This window comes from Mugil cephalus, chromosome 19, assembly GCF_022458985.1.
Source record: "Mugil cephalus isolate CIBA_MC_2020 chromosome 19, CIBA_Mcephalus_1.1, whole genome shotgun sequence".
NCBI lineage: Eukaryota > Metazoa > Chordata > Actinopteri > Mugiliformes > Mugilidae > Mugil > Mugil cephalus.
Genome location: NC_061788.1, coordinates 22,294,255 through 22,309,024, shown reverse-complemented (window position 1 = coordinate 22,309,024; position 14,770 = coordinate 22,294,255). Strand labels below are relative to the sequence as shown.

The window sequence follows — 14,770 nt, the reverse complement described above, 5'->3', positions numbered from 1 at the left end:
GTATGGATAGTTGTTGTGGCCAATGTGCTGTGTGTTAGATGTTTCGACATTTTCTTTAAAAACACAGGAATTATCCTGAAAGTAAAACATTTACTGTTTCTTTTCAATCCTTATTCATTAACACTGCAAACAGACATTTCATGTCAAGATTTAGAAATTAACAGAAATACACACACAATCTTCCCAACAGGTTTTCTTTATTGTTATTTTCATATAAAAAACAAGTCCACTATAAAGGTAAAGTAATTTTACAAAAGAAGAGAACAATAACCAACACGTTCAAGTTGAAAATCATCATTTCAAATGACACATTTCGTTCAGCTTGTTTTGTCTCTCTACTCGCCAATAAGGCTGCAGTGTTTGGACACTCATACAACATGAGGCACAACGCAAACAGAAGTAACTGGGAGAGCGATTACTCCCTCATGCAACGGGTGCAGTATGAGTTAACTACACTTCAGCATGCCGATGGACACTGGCATACATAACTGATTAGAATGGGTAACTAAGATCAGAACAAAGAGTCTACACGCTACAATCCAAGCAACTCTCTACATGGCTGCAACAAGTTGGAGCCACATATGACGAGTGAAGACCAGGGACGGCAAGTCATTCAGTCACAAGCCATTAAGAATCAAACCCTCGCATACAGTCTTCAGCCTCCAATTTCTGGGATCTTGTTTACAGACAATGGTCTGATACGCAAGTCCAATTTTTTGTCAATAAAATCTCCAATAGTAGTGAACAAATAATCACTTCAACTTCAGCCCATGGTCTGGAGCCTCAAAAGAACATGGACTTTGTTCCCTCATAATATTTTTTTCATTTCCTCTGATCAATAGAGGCAGAGCTGCCTCGTTACATGGTATGATGTATTAGGAATGTGATGAGAACAGATACAATGCTACCAAGTAGATACCAAAGTACTACTTGTTTCTCAGTGTTGAGTATTACTGATTTTGTAGGTATTTGAAATACTGGACAATAACAGCATGTAGAAGGGCAACAGCAAATGCAGCTGCAGCAACGGATCAGTGAAGGGAAACACCTCACACTTCTCAAAATAGCTTAAAAACAGACATTATGATGTGGACACAGAATTCAAGGTGGGCATTTTTAATTGTTAACTTTTTTCAACAGGACTTTCATATCGCAAAACATTATTGGTATTTTTTGTGAATTGTAACAGCTCCATTTGTAAGTTTAGTAGCTACGCCATCACTACATTCTGCGAAAAATATGTGTACACATGTTAGCACTTGCTGTGTGCAGCATTATTGAAGTAATTTAATATTTTTGGGCTGATAGATGATGGAATTACGGTGTACTGGTATCAACTAACAAAACACCAATCCCAACATCTTTAGTATGCAGTAAATCACTACTGTCAAATGTCTTATTTACAATACTTCTCAATTTTGGTTCTTAACAATCTGATCGGTGATTCATACTCTACGAGAGGCACAGTCAAAACAAGTCACATGCACATTTCACTTTACTTGGCAACTATACTAAGATAATAATTATTATTCATGCAGAAACATTACTTGGCTTCAAAAATGTGAAGATTGGTGCCAATTATTTAAAACATTTGAATTTATTTTAAATAATTTTGAGGTTTGTACTATCAGCTAGGTAAAACAAGTGAAGGTATCACTCTGGACTCTTGACAGGCCCTCTCTACAGTAAAAGTTCAAAATGAGCTCTATCAACAGCAGCAAAATAATGCATGAATGCATGAGTAACAGCAATCAAATGATAGAACATACAGTATAAGAGAATAACAGCCATATGGAGCATCTCTACTGAGTTACTTCTAAATTTAGCACATTTTCTTGTTTTTTAGGATTATTACAGAGTGATACTAGTACTTATTTGAAAGTATTCCAAGTCACAAGTGAAATATGTCTAGGAATACTTAATGATTACTTCTGAATTTTGTAGCTCGTTCTAAGTTGGAATCAAACCTTGCAACCAAGTCGTCATTAATATTGGCTGCATTCATGCCTGTGTTTTTTTTCCAATACTGATGTGACTATTTGCTCTGCTGCATAAAGCAATGACTGATGATAGTTGGGATTATAACTAAATTAGTCTGGTAACTGTGCCATTTCTTTTAAATTGGTAGACAGAGAACATGACAGAGCATTGCTACAGATGTGTCATTTCTCTAACCATTTATACAGAGATTCAATACCACGTCTTTTAACCAAACAAGACTGGGAGCATGGAATATGTATGTAACAGACAATGGATCAGATTCCTTAGTGATAAACGATACCTAGATAGATGTGAGCTGCTGACTGATGAGAATGAGGCACACTGAAACAAACTGATGACAGAATGCCCATGGAGAAAGACTACCTGTCTGTGCTCGTGTTGTCCAGATGTTTCTTCAATGCTTTAAAGGTGACCGGTGTGTGAGTGTAACACTGTTTGTATGTACTGGATCGTGTCAGAGTAACAGCAGTCTCCAGATATCACGTAGTTTTAATGCAGCTTCATGTCTTTTCATCTTCTACCAGGAGGGGGCGGTGTTGGCAAGTCGTCTCATTCGCCTACAAACACAAATTTAAATCACATTATTTTCTGCATCTGTACAAATGATCAAGATCCTCTAGGTACACTACATACAGAGATCCATTACGACTAAATAAAAACAAAAAACAGATAAACAAGTCTTTGTGTCTTTGTGTGATGGCTGCAGAAAGTTTATTTAGTGAAAACTCAGTCTTTAGTTCCCAAAACATGGTTCCATCCTCATAATTATGATTCATCCATCAAATGATTTATCCAGTGGTTGGTTTATAAATGTTAACATGGATTCTTTTATTTGCTAGCATAATTGTATTATTTCATGTTATTAAAGGCACTGATCTTAAAACCCCCAGTCCAACAGTTTGGGTGAAATGGGCAAACAGTGTACCGTATTTATACATCATATTCATATATCACTGTCTCACCTTGTGTTCCTGTCTTGGTCTCGGATCTTCTTCTCCATTTCAGCATCTGTAAGGGTCTCAAGCAGGGGACACCACTGGTCTGCATCGCCAGTGTTGCGGATGGCAATCTCTACTGTAGGCAGCGGATTCTCACTGGACAAATTAGAAGCATGACGGTTATGAATCATGCTATAAAAATCAACACATAAAAGGTAGAAAAAAATAAATGTGAGGATTAGATAGCTTCAAAGATAGAAACCTCATTTAAGCTATGGGATAACTAAGGTTAGTCAAACGTTTTTTTAATATGACTCTTACCAAAGAATGTGCAGTAGTTGGTTATTTTGTTGCACTATAAGCTGCCATGGCTGCCCTTCCTTTATCTCATTCTTACTGTGCTCCTATCGCCGTACTCAATTTTCCTGTACAACCTACAATGAGTGTCTTACGTCTTAAGAAGCTGAGTTACCTGAAGGCGTAGGTTCTCTGGTGCCAACTGAGCTGACCACGAATGCTGTAGGCAATAGTGGTGACAAACTCTCCGCCGAGACCCAGCTCAGAGCACAGCTTCAGTGCAAATGACTCTGGGGAATTCTCCCTCTCCGACATGTCCCACTCAAACTGGTCCACCAGAGAGATGTTTCCCACGTGGATGTTCAGCTGATCAGCACAAGAAAACATCATTTACACAGTGTCTTTTTACCTCCTTATCTTGAGATGGATGTCAATTTGAGTAATATAACGGTGGCTTCAAATTGGTCTCAATTCAATTACTCAACCTTCTTTCTTCAATGGGGTGCAACTAGCTTGCCTCTATCAACCAGTCAAGTTATTGTATGTGAGTGTATGTCACACAGAACTAATTGAGCGTGTTTTACCAACGAGCCGCCAGCTAAAATTCAGAATAAAAATGAATATCAAGGCTTCAAGGAGGACTACTTTGGTGCACAAACATACCTTGATGATGACTCTCTGGTCCGCCTGTTCTTCTAGTATGCTGTCAGTGGGGTAGGACTCAATTTGCTGACGAATAGCTGAGGCAATGGCTGGGACAAAGGCCAGAGGATTCAAGTCTAGGTCATCACACAGGATCTCAGCAAACATCTCAGGGGTCATCAACTTCTCTGAGGAGGACACAGAGACATTAGAAAGGATAAAATACTGGATGTTTCAGATGTTGGTAAGCTAGCAGGCGTATATTTACCATTCATGTTCCATGTGAAGGCATCTCGCAGTTTCTGTCCGTCTATCTCCATGTCTAGACGAATAGGAACCAGTGCCTCTATCTGAGCCGCGTTTTCATGGATCACTGCAGGATCGTGGTCATCAAAACTGAGTGACATGCACACAGCCCTTTGTTAGATTGTTATTGTCCATGTAATTTAAGACATTTTAACATAATTTCGAACACCAGTGGTGCTTAAAGGATTCAAGCATACATAAAGGATGTTCATGTTACCTGCACCACGGTGTTATGCGTTTTTTAATGCAGAGTACTAATTTCAATAACACATATACTTGAAGTGTGTTTTTATTTACCTTGTACGCAATTTCTCAACTTTTTTAGAATGAGATTGTAAAGAAATAGAGTTCTCACCACAGGGGGAAGGTCCTCTTCTTGTCACGGCCCATGCGGTTGCGGTTGATGGTGGTGGAGCAAGGTACAGCATCTAGATGGTGAGAGCTGTTGGGTAGGGTGGGGACCCACTGACTGCTCCTCTTTGCTTTTTGCTCCCTTTATAGAGAAGACAAAATGTTCTTTTAAAGGAGTATACCAGTACAGTATTTCACCTTCATAAAATGGTTGAACTCAAACTGGTTGAACTCACACTGATACAAACAAAATCAACTCAAAGAGACAAAAAAAATATGTTGGCTAGTGTATATTCCACCCTACAATTAATAGTCTGTTCTCAGTATTTATTTTTCACCAAAAATAAACCTAAAGGAATCTGCAAGGGGCTTCGTATATACGGTCAATTCCTTAAGACTTACTTCTTAGAAACAGTGCTTTATGGACATCTCTAAAACCGACTCCTGACCTCTGACAAGGATGCTTCGCTGAGATTTTTTTGTCTTACATAAGTCTGCAGCTATTTATAGAATTAGATCATTTGTGGCTGTATTTGAACACAACAATTTCAACATTTATTATTTTTTTTTTTAATTTATTTTTGTTTTGAAAAATGCGCCTGAAAGAGTGGCTGCATGTTGCCAGTAGCTCCGTGATGTTCACCTTTTTAGGTCAATCTCAGTCTGTTGGTTGTTTTTGTCTGACTTGTTCTTGTTTTTCTGTGCCTCGTTCCAGTCAAATGGTTGTTGGCTTTTGTGTCCTTTTTATTTTATTTTTTTTTAATGTTTTTGGCTGTGTCGTTGGTTGTGGAGTTTGGCGGAGCGGTTGTTGTGTCCATTGGTGTATTTCTGCGATCAGCTGCTAGCACTCGCTGTGCCCCCAGGCTGGAGTTGGCGGTGGAGGAGCAGAGAAGGACCTTCAGGTCGGCGGTGCCGTCTGTTCTCATGGGGAATGTGAGGTCTTTGACAGCAGGACCGATGGACTGTGTGCGCTTGATGGGACTCAGAGGGAGTGTGTCATGAGAAGTGCTTCGGAGACCTGGTTCATAGGACCACAGTACGTCTGTGCCCAGCTACTCTTCAGGCGGACACGCTCCATTGGCAAACAAGGAAACACCATGCGACACGATCCATGCCGCTGTTGCTATGCAACGGGCCAAACAACCACATCACCTTGGACACTGTTTCGCCAACTACTTTTTGTATATTTGTTCATAATGCTAATCCTGTAAATTTTTTGATTATAATGTATGTATAATGTAATAATTTATTTTATTTTGCTAGTTAATACTTATTTATTTTTTACTTTAACTCATTTTATCTATCTTTCTTGTGGTTTTTATGAGTGCCTACTTTTATGTGTAACACAGCTACGGTGGATCATTAAGGTCTAAATATGACATTTAACAGTTAATCTCACAGCACAGCTGTCCATATTACCCTGGGTTTTTGTTTATATTATCAACTAATGTATTTATAATAACATCTAACAACCGGAACAGAAAGTCGTGAAAACTGAAATTATTCCCTTGTGGTTTTTACACCTCCTCCAACTAAAATGAGATGAACTCCCTTGAGTAAAGCTCCTGATTATGTCTTTACTACAGCTACTACTACAGCACAATTGACTTTTATGGTGGAAGAAGTATTTGGGTCAGGAGACAGAAGGTCACTTTCACTGACACACACTTTAAGGCCACAAAAAATATGGAAACGATTTTCAAAATGTTGAAATTGCAAGATAATGAGTAAGTACAAATGCTAAAGTCTACCATCACCTGACAAACCCTTACCTGAGGTATGCTGGGGGCTCAGTGCTGATAGACACCGCTTTGTATTTCTCATCATTACCCTCAAAGATCTCTTCACACTCTGACGCCTTCAGTAGAGTAACACTGGTGGCTACACATGGATAATGGACAAGATAATAGAGACACACATTAGCAACAGCACATAACAACATGCTATTCTCTTTGTTAAAAGCCCTGCACACCAATACACTATGGCTTGTACAAAAGGATCAAATCAAGAAAGCACCAATGACATATCAAGAGTCCATTCTTCATTAGCAATGCTTTAATGCTTTATGTTGATACTTTAATACTACTGCACAGTTTGAAAATAATATTTATGAGCTAAGACTGATCCGTTATCTTTGACCACAAACTACAAACACAGTCTGTCTGCACTTGCCCTAAATCAGTTACTTATGTAAGCACTGGTGACTACAACTGGCCCTGTTATCAGTCAGTTCCACTCTACAGAATCCTTGAGACTCTTGGCATCAGATGAAAGAATTCCTTCAACCAGTTCTCCTGCTTAAGATATATCAAAATTGACAAGTCATCTGATGCCAAATAAATTAACTACTGGTATCTAAAATAAAATTGTTCATACCAGCAATATTCAGCGATGTATATAAGCCTCATACCTTCCAGACTGGTAGCAGTCCAAACTATCTAAAGTTCAGTGTGGCAATGAAAAACATTTACCATGAGACGACGCTACAATTTTCTTCCTCTCCTCCACAGAAGCAAGCCTCCTCCATAAAGATGGATATCTTTTATAGAGAGATCCTCTAAACATCCGCAGATAGTTTCCAACCTAGACAATAAGGACAGCCAGACAAAAAAAAAACAAAAAAAAAACAATAAACCCCCCTCTGCTGAGATGTGATTAAGAACACTGTTAAAATCTGCAGTATCATACTGCAGTAAAGTATGAGTGTGTTTAAACTTCTAATAATTGTTTGAGTATTGAGTACTCTTCGTACAACTCCTGCTGCAGGTAAATCTCACCACGGCATTAAGCTGCCAACATCAGTGATCAACTGATTAAAAAGCTCTTTGCTCTCATCAGATCATGGGAGCTTCTTCTATCTTGTTCCCTGTATCTTCAGTGCCAGGTAGCTTAGTGAGACGAGGCTTTTCTTAACTACATTGCTCACAGTTTACATTAACAATGAGCAAAAGTTGTCCTTACATGCACCCTTTGTCTTTAAATATTTTCAGTCTTTAATTCTAATTTCTTTCACAGTCAATTTGTCTAGTAGTTATTTTGTCCCCCCTATTCGAAAGGTTCAAAAGTAACGTGTTAAAATATCTGGAGTGGTTTCTAACTCCTCGAACTCAAGTTTATTCCCACGTTACTTCATGTTGATATGACCCGAGTGGTCGTTACTCTGAGGTAGACATGAATAAGAAGTTACTGCTACAACGGTTAGGCTTTTTGTTATTTGGGTTGAAAGGTCATCAGTTCAGGCAGTTTGCCGGGCTACCTTTGTGTTATTAGCTAGGTTTCACCCCGTTTATTCTTTTCTGGCATTTCTTTGTTTATAGAGCTATCGGGGGGTCGTTAGCATGCTAGCATCAACTAGCAGAAGAAGGTAGTGGTAAGTGAAGCTAGAACAAGGGAGCTAAGCACTGAAAGTCAAAGAGCAGATAGCCACATACCTCCGACCCCACCATGTAAAAGTCCCCATCTTGTTCCAACTGAAATTTTACTGGCTTCTGGCCAAACGTTTTACTTAGAGCTAATTGCATCTTTGTGTAGTCGCTATCCAGCTAACTAATAAGTCGCCGTCTCTTCTTCGGGTGCGTTCGGGGACTACGGTAAAAATGAGAAATCAAGGAATCCTACAGTCTTCATTAGAAACAGCGCTTTCGTCAGAATTCTGCATCTAAGAAAGCATCCTCTTGAAGGATGTTTGCTCGGTAAGTGTAAAACGGCATAATAACCTAAACTAAAATGCAAGTTACGGCACTGTGTGCACGTCCGATTTTAGAAAGCATGGTATACAACGCATACAACTTTTGTCGGGGGGTTTCCGAAAATTGTAAACGCTGCATTGGATACAACATTTCGGTCTTTGCAAGGTAGAGGAACAATTTCCAAATCTCCTTACCGCCCCTACAGATGTGAACTGGAATCAGTTTTAACTCATATCTGAAAACTTTCATATCACTCGGATTACTCTGTAAATGTTGTGTTCTGTAATACAGTGAACACATATTTAGTTGGATCAAAAGAAGACGTGAAGCATAAATGCAGATATATAATTACAAATAGTATAATGAAATACAGCTCATTAGGTTGATTATGACATTAAGGGGTCGTTTGTATCTCCAACAGCAAAATCCACCTTCATTTCTTTAACAGGTTTTTTTTTTTAAAGAGAAAAAAACTAGAAAACTCCTCATCTCAGCCTCGTCTTAAAGCCTGTGGAGGGTGTTTTGCCTATCCAGTGCAATCATACATTAAAAAAATGTTAAATAAAAAGTATTGTCACATGCAAATAATAAGCAGGACCCCTCCCTTTTTAAAAGTAGGTTGTGTATTATATGTGTTATTTAAGGCTGTTTGTGCCAAGAGGACAGAAAAAATAAGTATAAACAATGTTTTTAAGTGAATATAACTGAAAGTGTAGAACAAGCCGAACAATGAAGTTGAGGACATAGTATAAATCCTGATATCTTTATGTTACAATGAGAGAATGCAATTATATGACCTTTTCTGCTGACATTATGTTGTTTGTACAATCTAAAATTGCTTTGGTTTCATGTAATGCTAATACAGTCCAAAGAGAAGAAACCAAAGCCTCATTTGCAACACACATTTATTCTTTAAAAAAGTGAAACGAAAAATGGACTCGCCATCTGAATATATTTTACTGTCGCCATTTTTCCTTTTTTTCTTTTTTTATATACGTAGGTGTAAGCCGATATTTCTTTTGTCTGAGACGAAGACACTGTCACCCAAACTCAAAGGCTTCACCGTCCAAAGTTCCAGCCGAAGCTTGTGTTCTCTCCAATAGTCTTAGAGCAAGAATCTGGCATCAACAAGAGTTTTTGAGGATGATTAAAGCCAACATACACAGACAACAGATGGTTTCCTCCAAACCAGTTTTGGTTGTTTGGCATTCTTCATCCATAACTAAACAAACGTGTCAAAAGCAAAGACCATGTTTGTCCTCTTCATCTCTCTGAGGGAAGGTCTTTGGAAGTGACCTGACAATCAGGGATGCTACAGAGGGCATATTTATCCTCCAAGGCGCTGTCCCTCTCCCCAAGCAAACCCTCCTGGACGCTCCTCAGGCAAGGGGTTGTAGTTGGCATCTTCTTCTGGAGTGTCAAACAACATCTTTCTGTGACAGACACACAGCAGGAGACATATGAGCAATTTCTATAGACTCGAACTGTGTCTGTGACAAAGTTCAGTAAAATGGACAATGCAAAAGCAGTATGTCTATATTCTAAGGAGGAGATTAAATCATACAAAGATTAAATTTGGATTAAAGACAGCAATTTTGACAGATAAACACTTGACTGAACCTACACAGATAGTAACACCTCACAAGAGTTTCAGCTAAACTTGACCATGTATTTTTGTTGAGCTCATTGACTATGGATTATGTCCCTCGCTATTTAATTTGATGAAGACCAAAACATTTAAAATGAACTGTAGACTCACATGATAGATGGAGTCCTCAGCCACCTTCCACCACCTGGCTGGTTGGGGAACACATCCTCCAGGAAGAAGTACACATGGCCAACAGCAATACCTTAAGAAAGGGGAACAAATAAATCATACTTTTCACGGCCAACCACACACTAATTCATTTTACTAGCAGTTAAGTGAATCAGTGTGAGTCAGCAATAAATAATTATTTCAGATGTCAGTGACAGGCACCTAAAAGGTCCACGATGATGGAGTTGCCAAGCAGAAGTGAAAACCCCATCAGTACCCATGGCAGGAAGGGTGCCTGGAAATTGAGGAGGCCGAAGAAATTCATGCGAACATTTGGGTTCCGTCGACTCCACACATACACCAACATGATGGTGAAGGCCTGACCCAGGAACACCAGACTCACAAAAGTGCCAAATATCTAGAACCTTGTCAAGGAATGTGCCAAAGTAATGAACTTCACTGTCGTGTTCTATAATTATTGGTTAGAGGCCAGTTACATACTCTCTACATCCCATAATCAATACAGCACTGAGGCTGAAAAGTGGCTGATATTATGCCACTCTTATTTATCAGTGTGAAGGTTTGATTTCTGACATGTGGCAGTTTGATATGCTCACCTTCCTCTGACCCATTCCTACTGACATATACCATGGCACTGGCATGATGTCAATGTTAATGGTCAGACTTTATCTAAGCTCATGTTTAGTTTCAGATATTCAAATAACAAAAACAGCAACTGGTATAAGTTGATCAATTAAACTGTTTTAATTAAAGTCAGTGAACCCTGAGCTGCAGGGGTATATTGAGAGTAAATGTACTTTAATGGGAGCTATTCTGAGGTACCAGTGTGGTGTGCCACACGGTAGTTGTAAGGGCCACTTTTAAATGGGTACATACTATTTGCCATTAATATTCATTTATACCACTACTGCAGTGTATGCAGATTTGAGGTACAGTTTAGCATACCAGCTGTCAGTGGATATAATTTATACAAACTTCAGTTAGATTTGTAAATAGCATCAAGATATAGAATGAACCTACCTTATATATTTTTATGTAAAAACCTTTTACTTTGCTGCTAATTTTGTATATTAATTACTAGTACACGTTTTGCTCAGTTACTTTTTGTTATCTGTTCTTTTGCTTGTCTGACATCTACACTGTACATATTCAACTTTTATAATCGATGTAAAGGTATCTTTTTTTTTTTATCTCATGTTTAGTCTTTAGTCAAATATCACATCCACAGCATGAAATTCACAGCAACAAACGTTTTCATATTACTGCTCTATTCTCCTAGCATTCAATATATGTGAACATGTATATGAACTTTGATACATTTTAATAATGTATTGCACAAAAGCAAGAGTAGCATAACATTATCCGACCTTACACTCACAATTAATACATAAGCAAGATGTAATGTGTAACCCACCTACAAGTATTGATAACCCTCAGTGAAGGAATCAAGAGCTGCAGTGGGTGAGACTTATAACAATGGCCTCATACACACAGAAACTCGTTATCTGTAGAGGTGAAAGGGTAGCATATGCTAAAGGTGTCAAGGATGAAGTCTCTCTAAGTAAATAACTGGTCATTGTTCAGTCAAGACCTCATAATCTGCTTTTGAAAGCGCCACAGGAAGGATACAGTCATCAGAAGCCCACCAAAGAGAAACATGAAGACAAAGTCAGCCGTTCGTCCCCTGAAAGAGCCTTCCTCTAGCATACGACAGTATCTGTACCTGAAAGCAGATGGTTAAGGAAACCTGCGCACACATTCTGTGAGAACCATTGCATAGATCCTCAACCTCCCCTCAATACTTCAAACTGTGCTTTTGGTTTCTTTGTGCAAATTCAACTCTAGTGTCAAGTTTTAACATCCCACCTCTAAAGCCACACACAGACCTTGCGAAACTCAAAGTATGCAAACTAACTTTATATGGTAATTACAGTGAGAGCTGAAACTGAGAAGGATACAGAAAAATCATATTGAACAGGAAATTGAAGCCAACTGGACCAAAAAACAGGAAGTTGGTTATAAGTCGCCATACCTAGAAACAGAAAGAGAGAGAAGACATTCAGCTGCAGACAACATACACAGATTACTAACATAATATTATTTACTAATATTTCCAATATGTGCATTAATAGCTACTTTCTTTTATGCTATGCACTTAGTCAACACACACAAGTAAAACAGACCCAGTCGTATGTGAATTATAACTATTTCTGTTTCTATCAAAGTTTATCTGACAATCTACATAAACAAAACACTGACCTGTCTTTTCATTTCAACAAAAACTAATTCTGACCATGAATGTAGCATCATACGATAATGATTTGACTTATCTCTGCATTTACTAAGGTTACTAGTGCAAAAAAACAAATGTTATGTGTCGTGACATTGAGGGTCCGATTATTTACCTGGTAATTCCTTAGAATCAAATCCGGATTAAAGTAGAGCTGAAATGGTGTGATGATCTCTAGTTGCTGTGAGAGAAGACAAAACAAAGTCACTTTCAAGGTGCTTAAAACAAAGACACAAAGTTTTTTTTTTGCAGCTTTGACAAAAATTAACATACAACTATGGAAGCTGAGATTTACAGATTTACTGAGTGTGTGGGATCTATGCAGGAAGTAGTAAAATTAGGCCTTTATCATTTAGCTTGTCTGTGTTTGTGTTAAGTGTGATCACTGGTCACATCCAACTGATCCAGACACTTCTAGCTGAGCACAAATAACTCTTACTCTACGTTTGATAATTGTGGGGATTTTAAACCAAATTCAGTTTTGCTGTGCTGCTGTTACTCAGCTCAATTTTACTTTATTATCAAACAAAGCCAAATGATGGCTTAATTTCAATTTTGAATATGTGTTCGTTGCAAATGTTTAAGCAAATAATGCGTATAAAGAAATCCGTTGTGAGATCTAACTGTACGGTAGAACCTGCCTGCTGAGTGAGACCAGCTAGTCACAGCCCCCTTCCTAACATGACTTGTGCATCTCAGTGTCAAACTGGTGTCAGCAAGTACGCTTGAGCGCCCAAGTCAACTCATCAAGTTGAGCCAATCTGTGCCTTACAGAGAAAAGACCTATTGTCTAATCTGCTTTATTTTCTGTACTAAAATGCTTTCTCCTGCCATTTATACGTCTCAGGCATACATTTGTAAGTGCAAATGTCAACAATATAGTTTAAACCGTAAACCTGAAAACGTAAACTTATAGAATGTCTAAAATGACACGAAACAGGAAAACAGGAGGTTAGTGAAATTACTTTGACAAAAAAATGGAGCAAGGGTATGTGCAGATGAAAAAGAGCCTGAGATAGATAAAGCTCTCTGTCAAGTCACACACAGTGTCAAGCTTCAACATCTGATCAGGAAGTAAAACAACTGTAGAGCATCAGCCAGCTTTGTGCTGCACTAATCTTTTCATCACTTATCACTTTAGTTCTACACGTACGAGTCATTGAATGTTGAGCTTTATAGTAGCCACACTATGATTTTAGTCTATTTGTTTATGTTGCGACATCTGCATCATGGAAACTAATGCAGGTTTTACTGGTAGCAGTTCCTATTTACAGTTACCCGAAGTGATCAGATAGTACAAAATAAATGTAAACATGATGTAACAGTTGTGGTTAACTGTGTCAACTGTGTGACTGGTTGGAGAAGACTGAGGAGAAAGACTGGCAGAGATCAAGTCCAGTGACTATATCACTGAGAAGGCACAATGATGTGTGACAGCAGAGAATGCAGATGTCATTTATACACCTGTACTTTCTCTATGGTGCTTTAATGAAACAGAAATATAATGAAGGAGGGTAAAGGGCATTGAGCAACTGGACACATATATCAAGGAAGAGCAGGGAGACATTTAGATTTCAGAATGAGAGCAACTGTTCTGCTCTGTCTCCAAACACTTAAATGTTTTGAGAAGATGAGCTGATGTAACACAGTTGTAAACACGCCCCTGTCCCTACTTATTTAAAGCGCGGTTGTATCAAATAGACTTTTTTTCAATACCATTTCCCACACTCAACATTCAATTAGTATTTTCAATTAATGTAGGGTCCTACATACAAAGCCCCGAACTGATTGATATTCTACAAATTCCAACGACTTTAGTCGACAGACAATATGTTACGTCGCCTAATGTGTACGTGAGAGAAAATTGGTTTCCAACATTACATGAAGGGGAATGATTGCATACGGTGCACAGATGCGTACAATACTCGCGTCTACATTTCCAAATTTCGAACAGGGTTTCGCGTGGGACCCCTCCAGAGTGAACAGCGCATAGCTAGCTGCTACCTTACAAGGAAGATACTACCTTTAGAGCTTTCCATAAAATGCTACGCTATGTTTATCATAATGGTTCCTTGGCGAATATGAAGCCGGGGCTTGGGGCCACAAGCAGCTCCGCTTCACTTTCTGTGACTTCAATAAGAGAGTTGACATCCCAGTTACAACGTTCAGACACGTATCCCTTCTGAACAGGAGCCGGAGCTCGGCGGACCACTGAACGGCCGAGAGAGTCGGAGAGTAACGACCCCCCCGCTAGCTGCGTTAGGAGGCGCCGGGCTATACCCTGCCGGACACGAACAACACCTGAATTTATCTTACCACTGCAGCGGTTGTGAGGACGCAGGCGGTTGTGTATGCCCTGGTTACAACAGGAATCTGTAAGTACTCCTGTTGTAGCGTCTGGTAAGCCATTTTGGACAGACTGAAAGCTTCCGGCACTTTCTTGACACGTCATTCTACAAAGCGAAACGTGGTGCGTTCA

At 38.9% G+C, this 14,770-nt stretch overlaps 2 protein-coding genes across 2 annotated transcripts; both read right to left on the bottom strand.

The window, feature by feature from the left end:
* Positions 1-180: 180 nt before the first annotated feature.
* LOC124996510 (SWI/SNF-related matrix-associated actin-dependent regulator of chromatin subfamily B member 1-like) lies at positions 181-8,301 on the bottom strand. Its single transcript, XM_047569614.1, has 9 exons — positions 7,967-8,301; positions 7,007-7,118; positions 6,308-6,416; positions 4,540-4,677; positions 4,147-4,274; positions 3,900-4,066; positions 3,412-3,602; positions 2,964-3,095; positions 181-2,558 (listed from the first exon to the last, which is right to left on the bottom strand). The coding sequence occupies exons 1-9, from the start codon at positions 8,054-8,056 to the stop codon at positions 2,519-2,521; spliced, it is 1,107 nt and encodes a 368-aa protein (XP_047425570.1). The 5' UTR covers positions 8,057-8,301; the 3' UTR covers positions 181-2,518.
* An 810-nt stretch (positions 8,302-9,111) lies between these two features.
* On the bottom strand, positions 9,112-14,770 carry derl2 (derlin 2). Its single transcript, XM_047569615.1, has 7 exons — positions 14,608-14,770; positions 12,407-12,472; positions 11,960-12,033; positions 11,631-11,724; positions 10,203-10,398; positions 9,984-10,074; positions 9,112-9,657 (listed from the first exon to the last, which is right to left on the bottom strand). The coding sequence occupies exons 1-7, from the start codon at positions 14,698-14,700 to the stop codon at positions 9,552-9,554; spliced, it is 720 nt and encodes a 239-aa protein (XP_047425571.1). The 5' UTR covers positions 14,701-14,770; the 3' UTR covers positions 9,112-9,551.

What these genes read in the sequence shown, in the direction of transcription:
- LOC124996510 (XM_047569614.1), bottom strand. Translation starts at nt 8,056, where the DNA reads ATGCAATTAGCTCTAAGTAAAACGTTTGGCCAGAAGCCAGTAAAATTT. An exon ending in CTTCACATGGAACATGAATG is followed by an intron (nt 4,067 to 4,146) that starts GTAAATATACGC and finishes TGTCCTCCTCAG; the next exon opens with AGAAGTTGATGACCCCTGAG. An exon ending in CAGAGAACCTACGCCTTCAG is followed by an intron (nt 3,096 to 3,411) that starts GTAACTCAGCTT and finishes TAATTTGTCCAG; the next exon opens with TGAGAATCCGCTGCCTACAG.
- derl2 (XM_047569615.1), bottom strand. Translation starts at nt 14,700, where the DNA reads ATGGCTTACCAGACGCTACAACAGGAGTACTTACAGATTCCTGTTGTA. An exon ending in TGATTCTAAGGAATTACCAG is followed by an intron (nt 12,034 to 12,406) that starts GTAAATAATCGG and finishes TTCTGTTTCTAG; the next exon opens with GTATGGCGACTTATAACCAA. An exon ending in CTGTTCAATATGATTTTTCT is followed by an intron (nt 11,725 to 11,959) that starts GTATCCTTCTCA and finishes ATCTGCTTTCAG; the next exon opens with GTACAGATACTGTCGTATGC.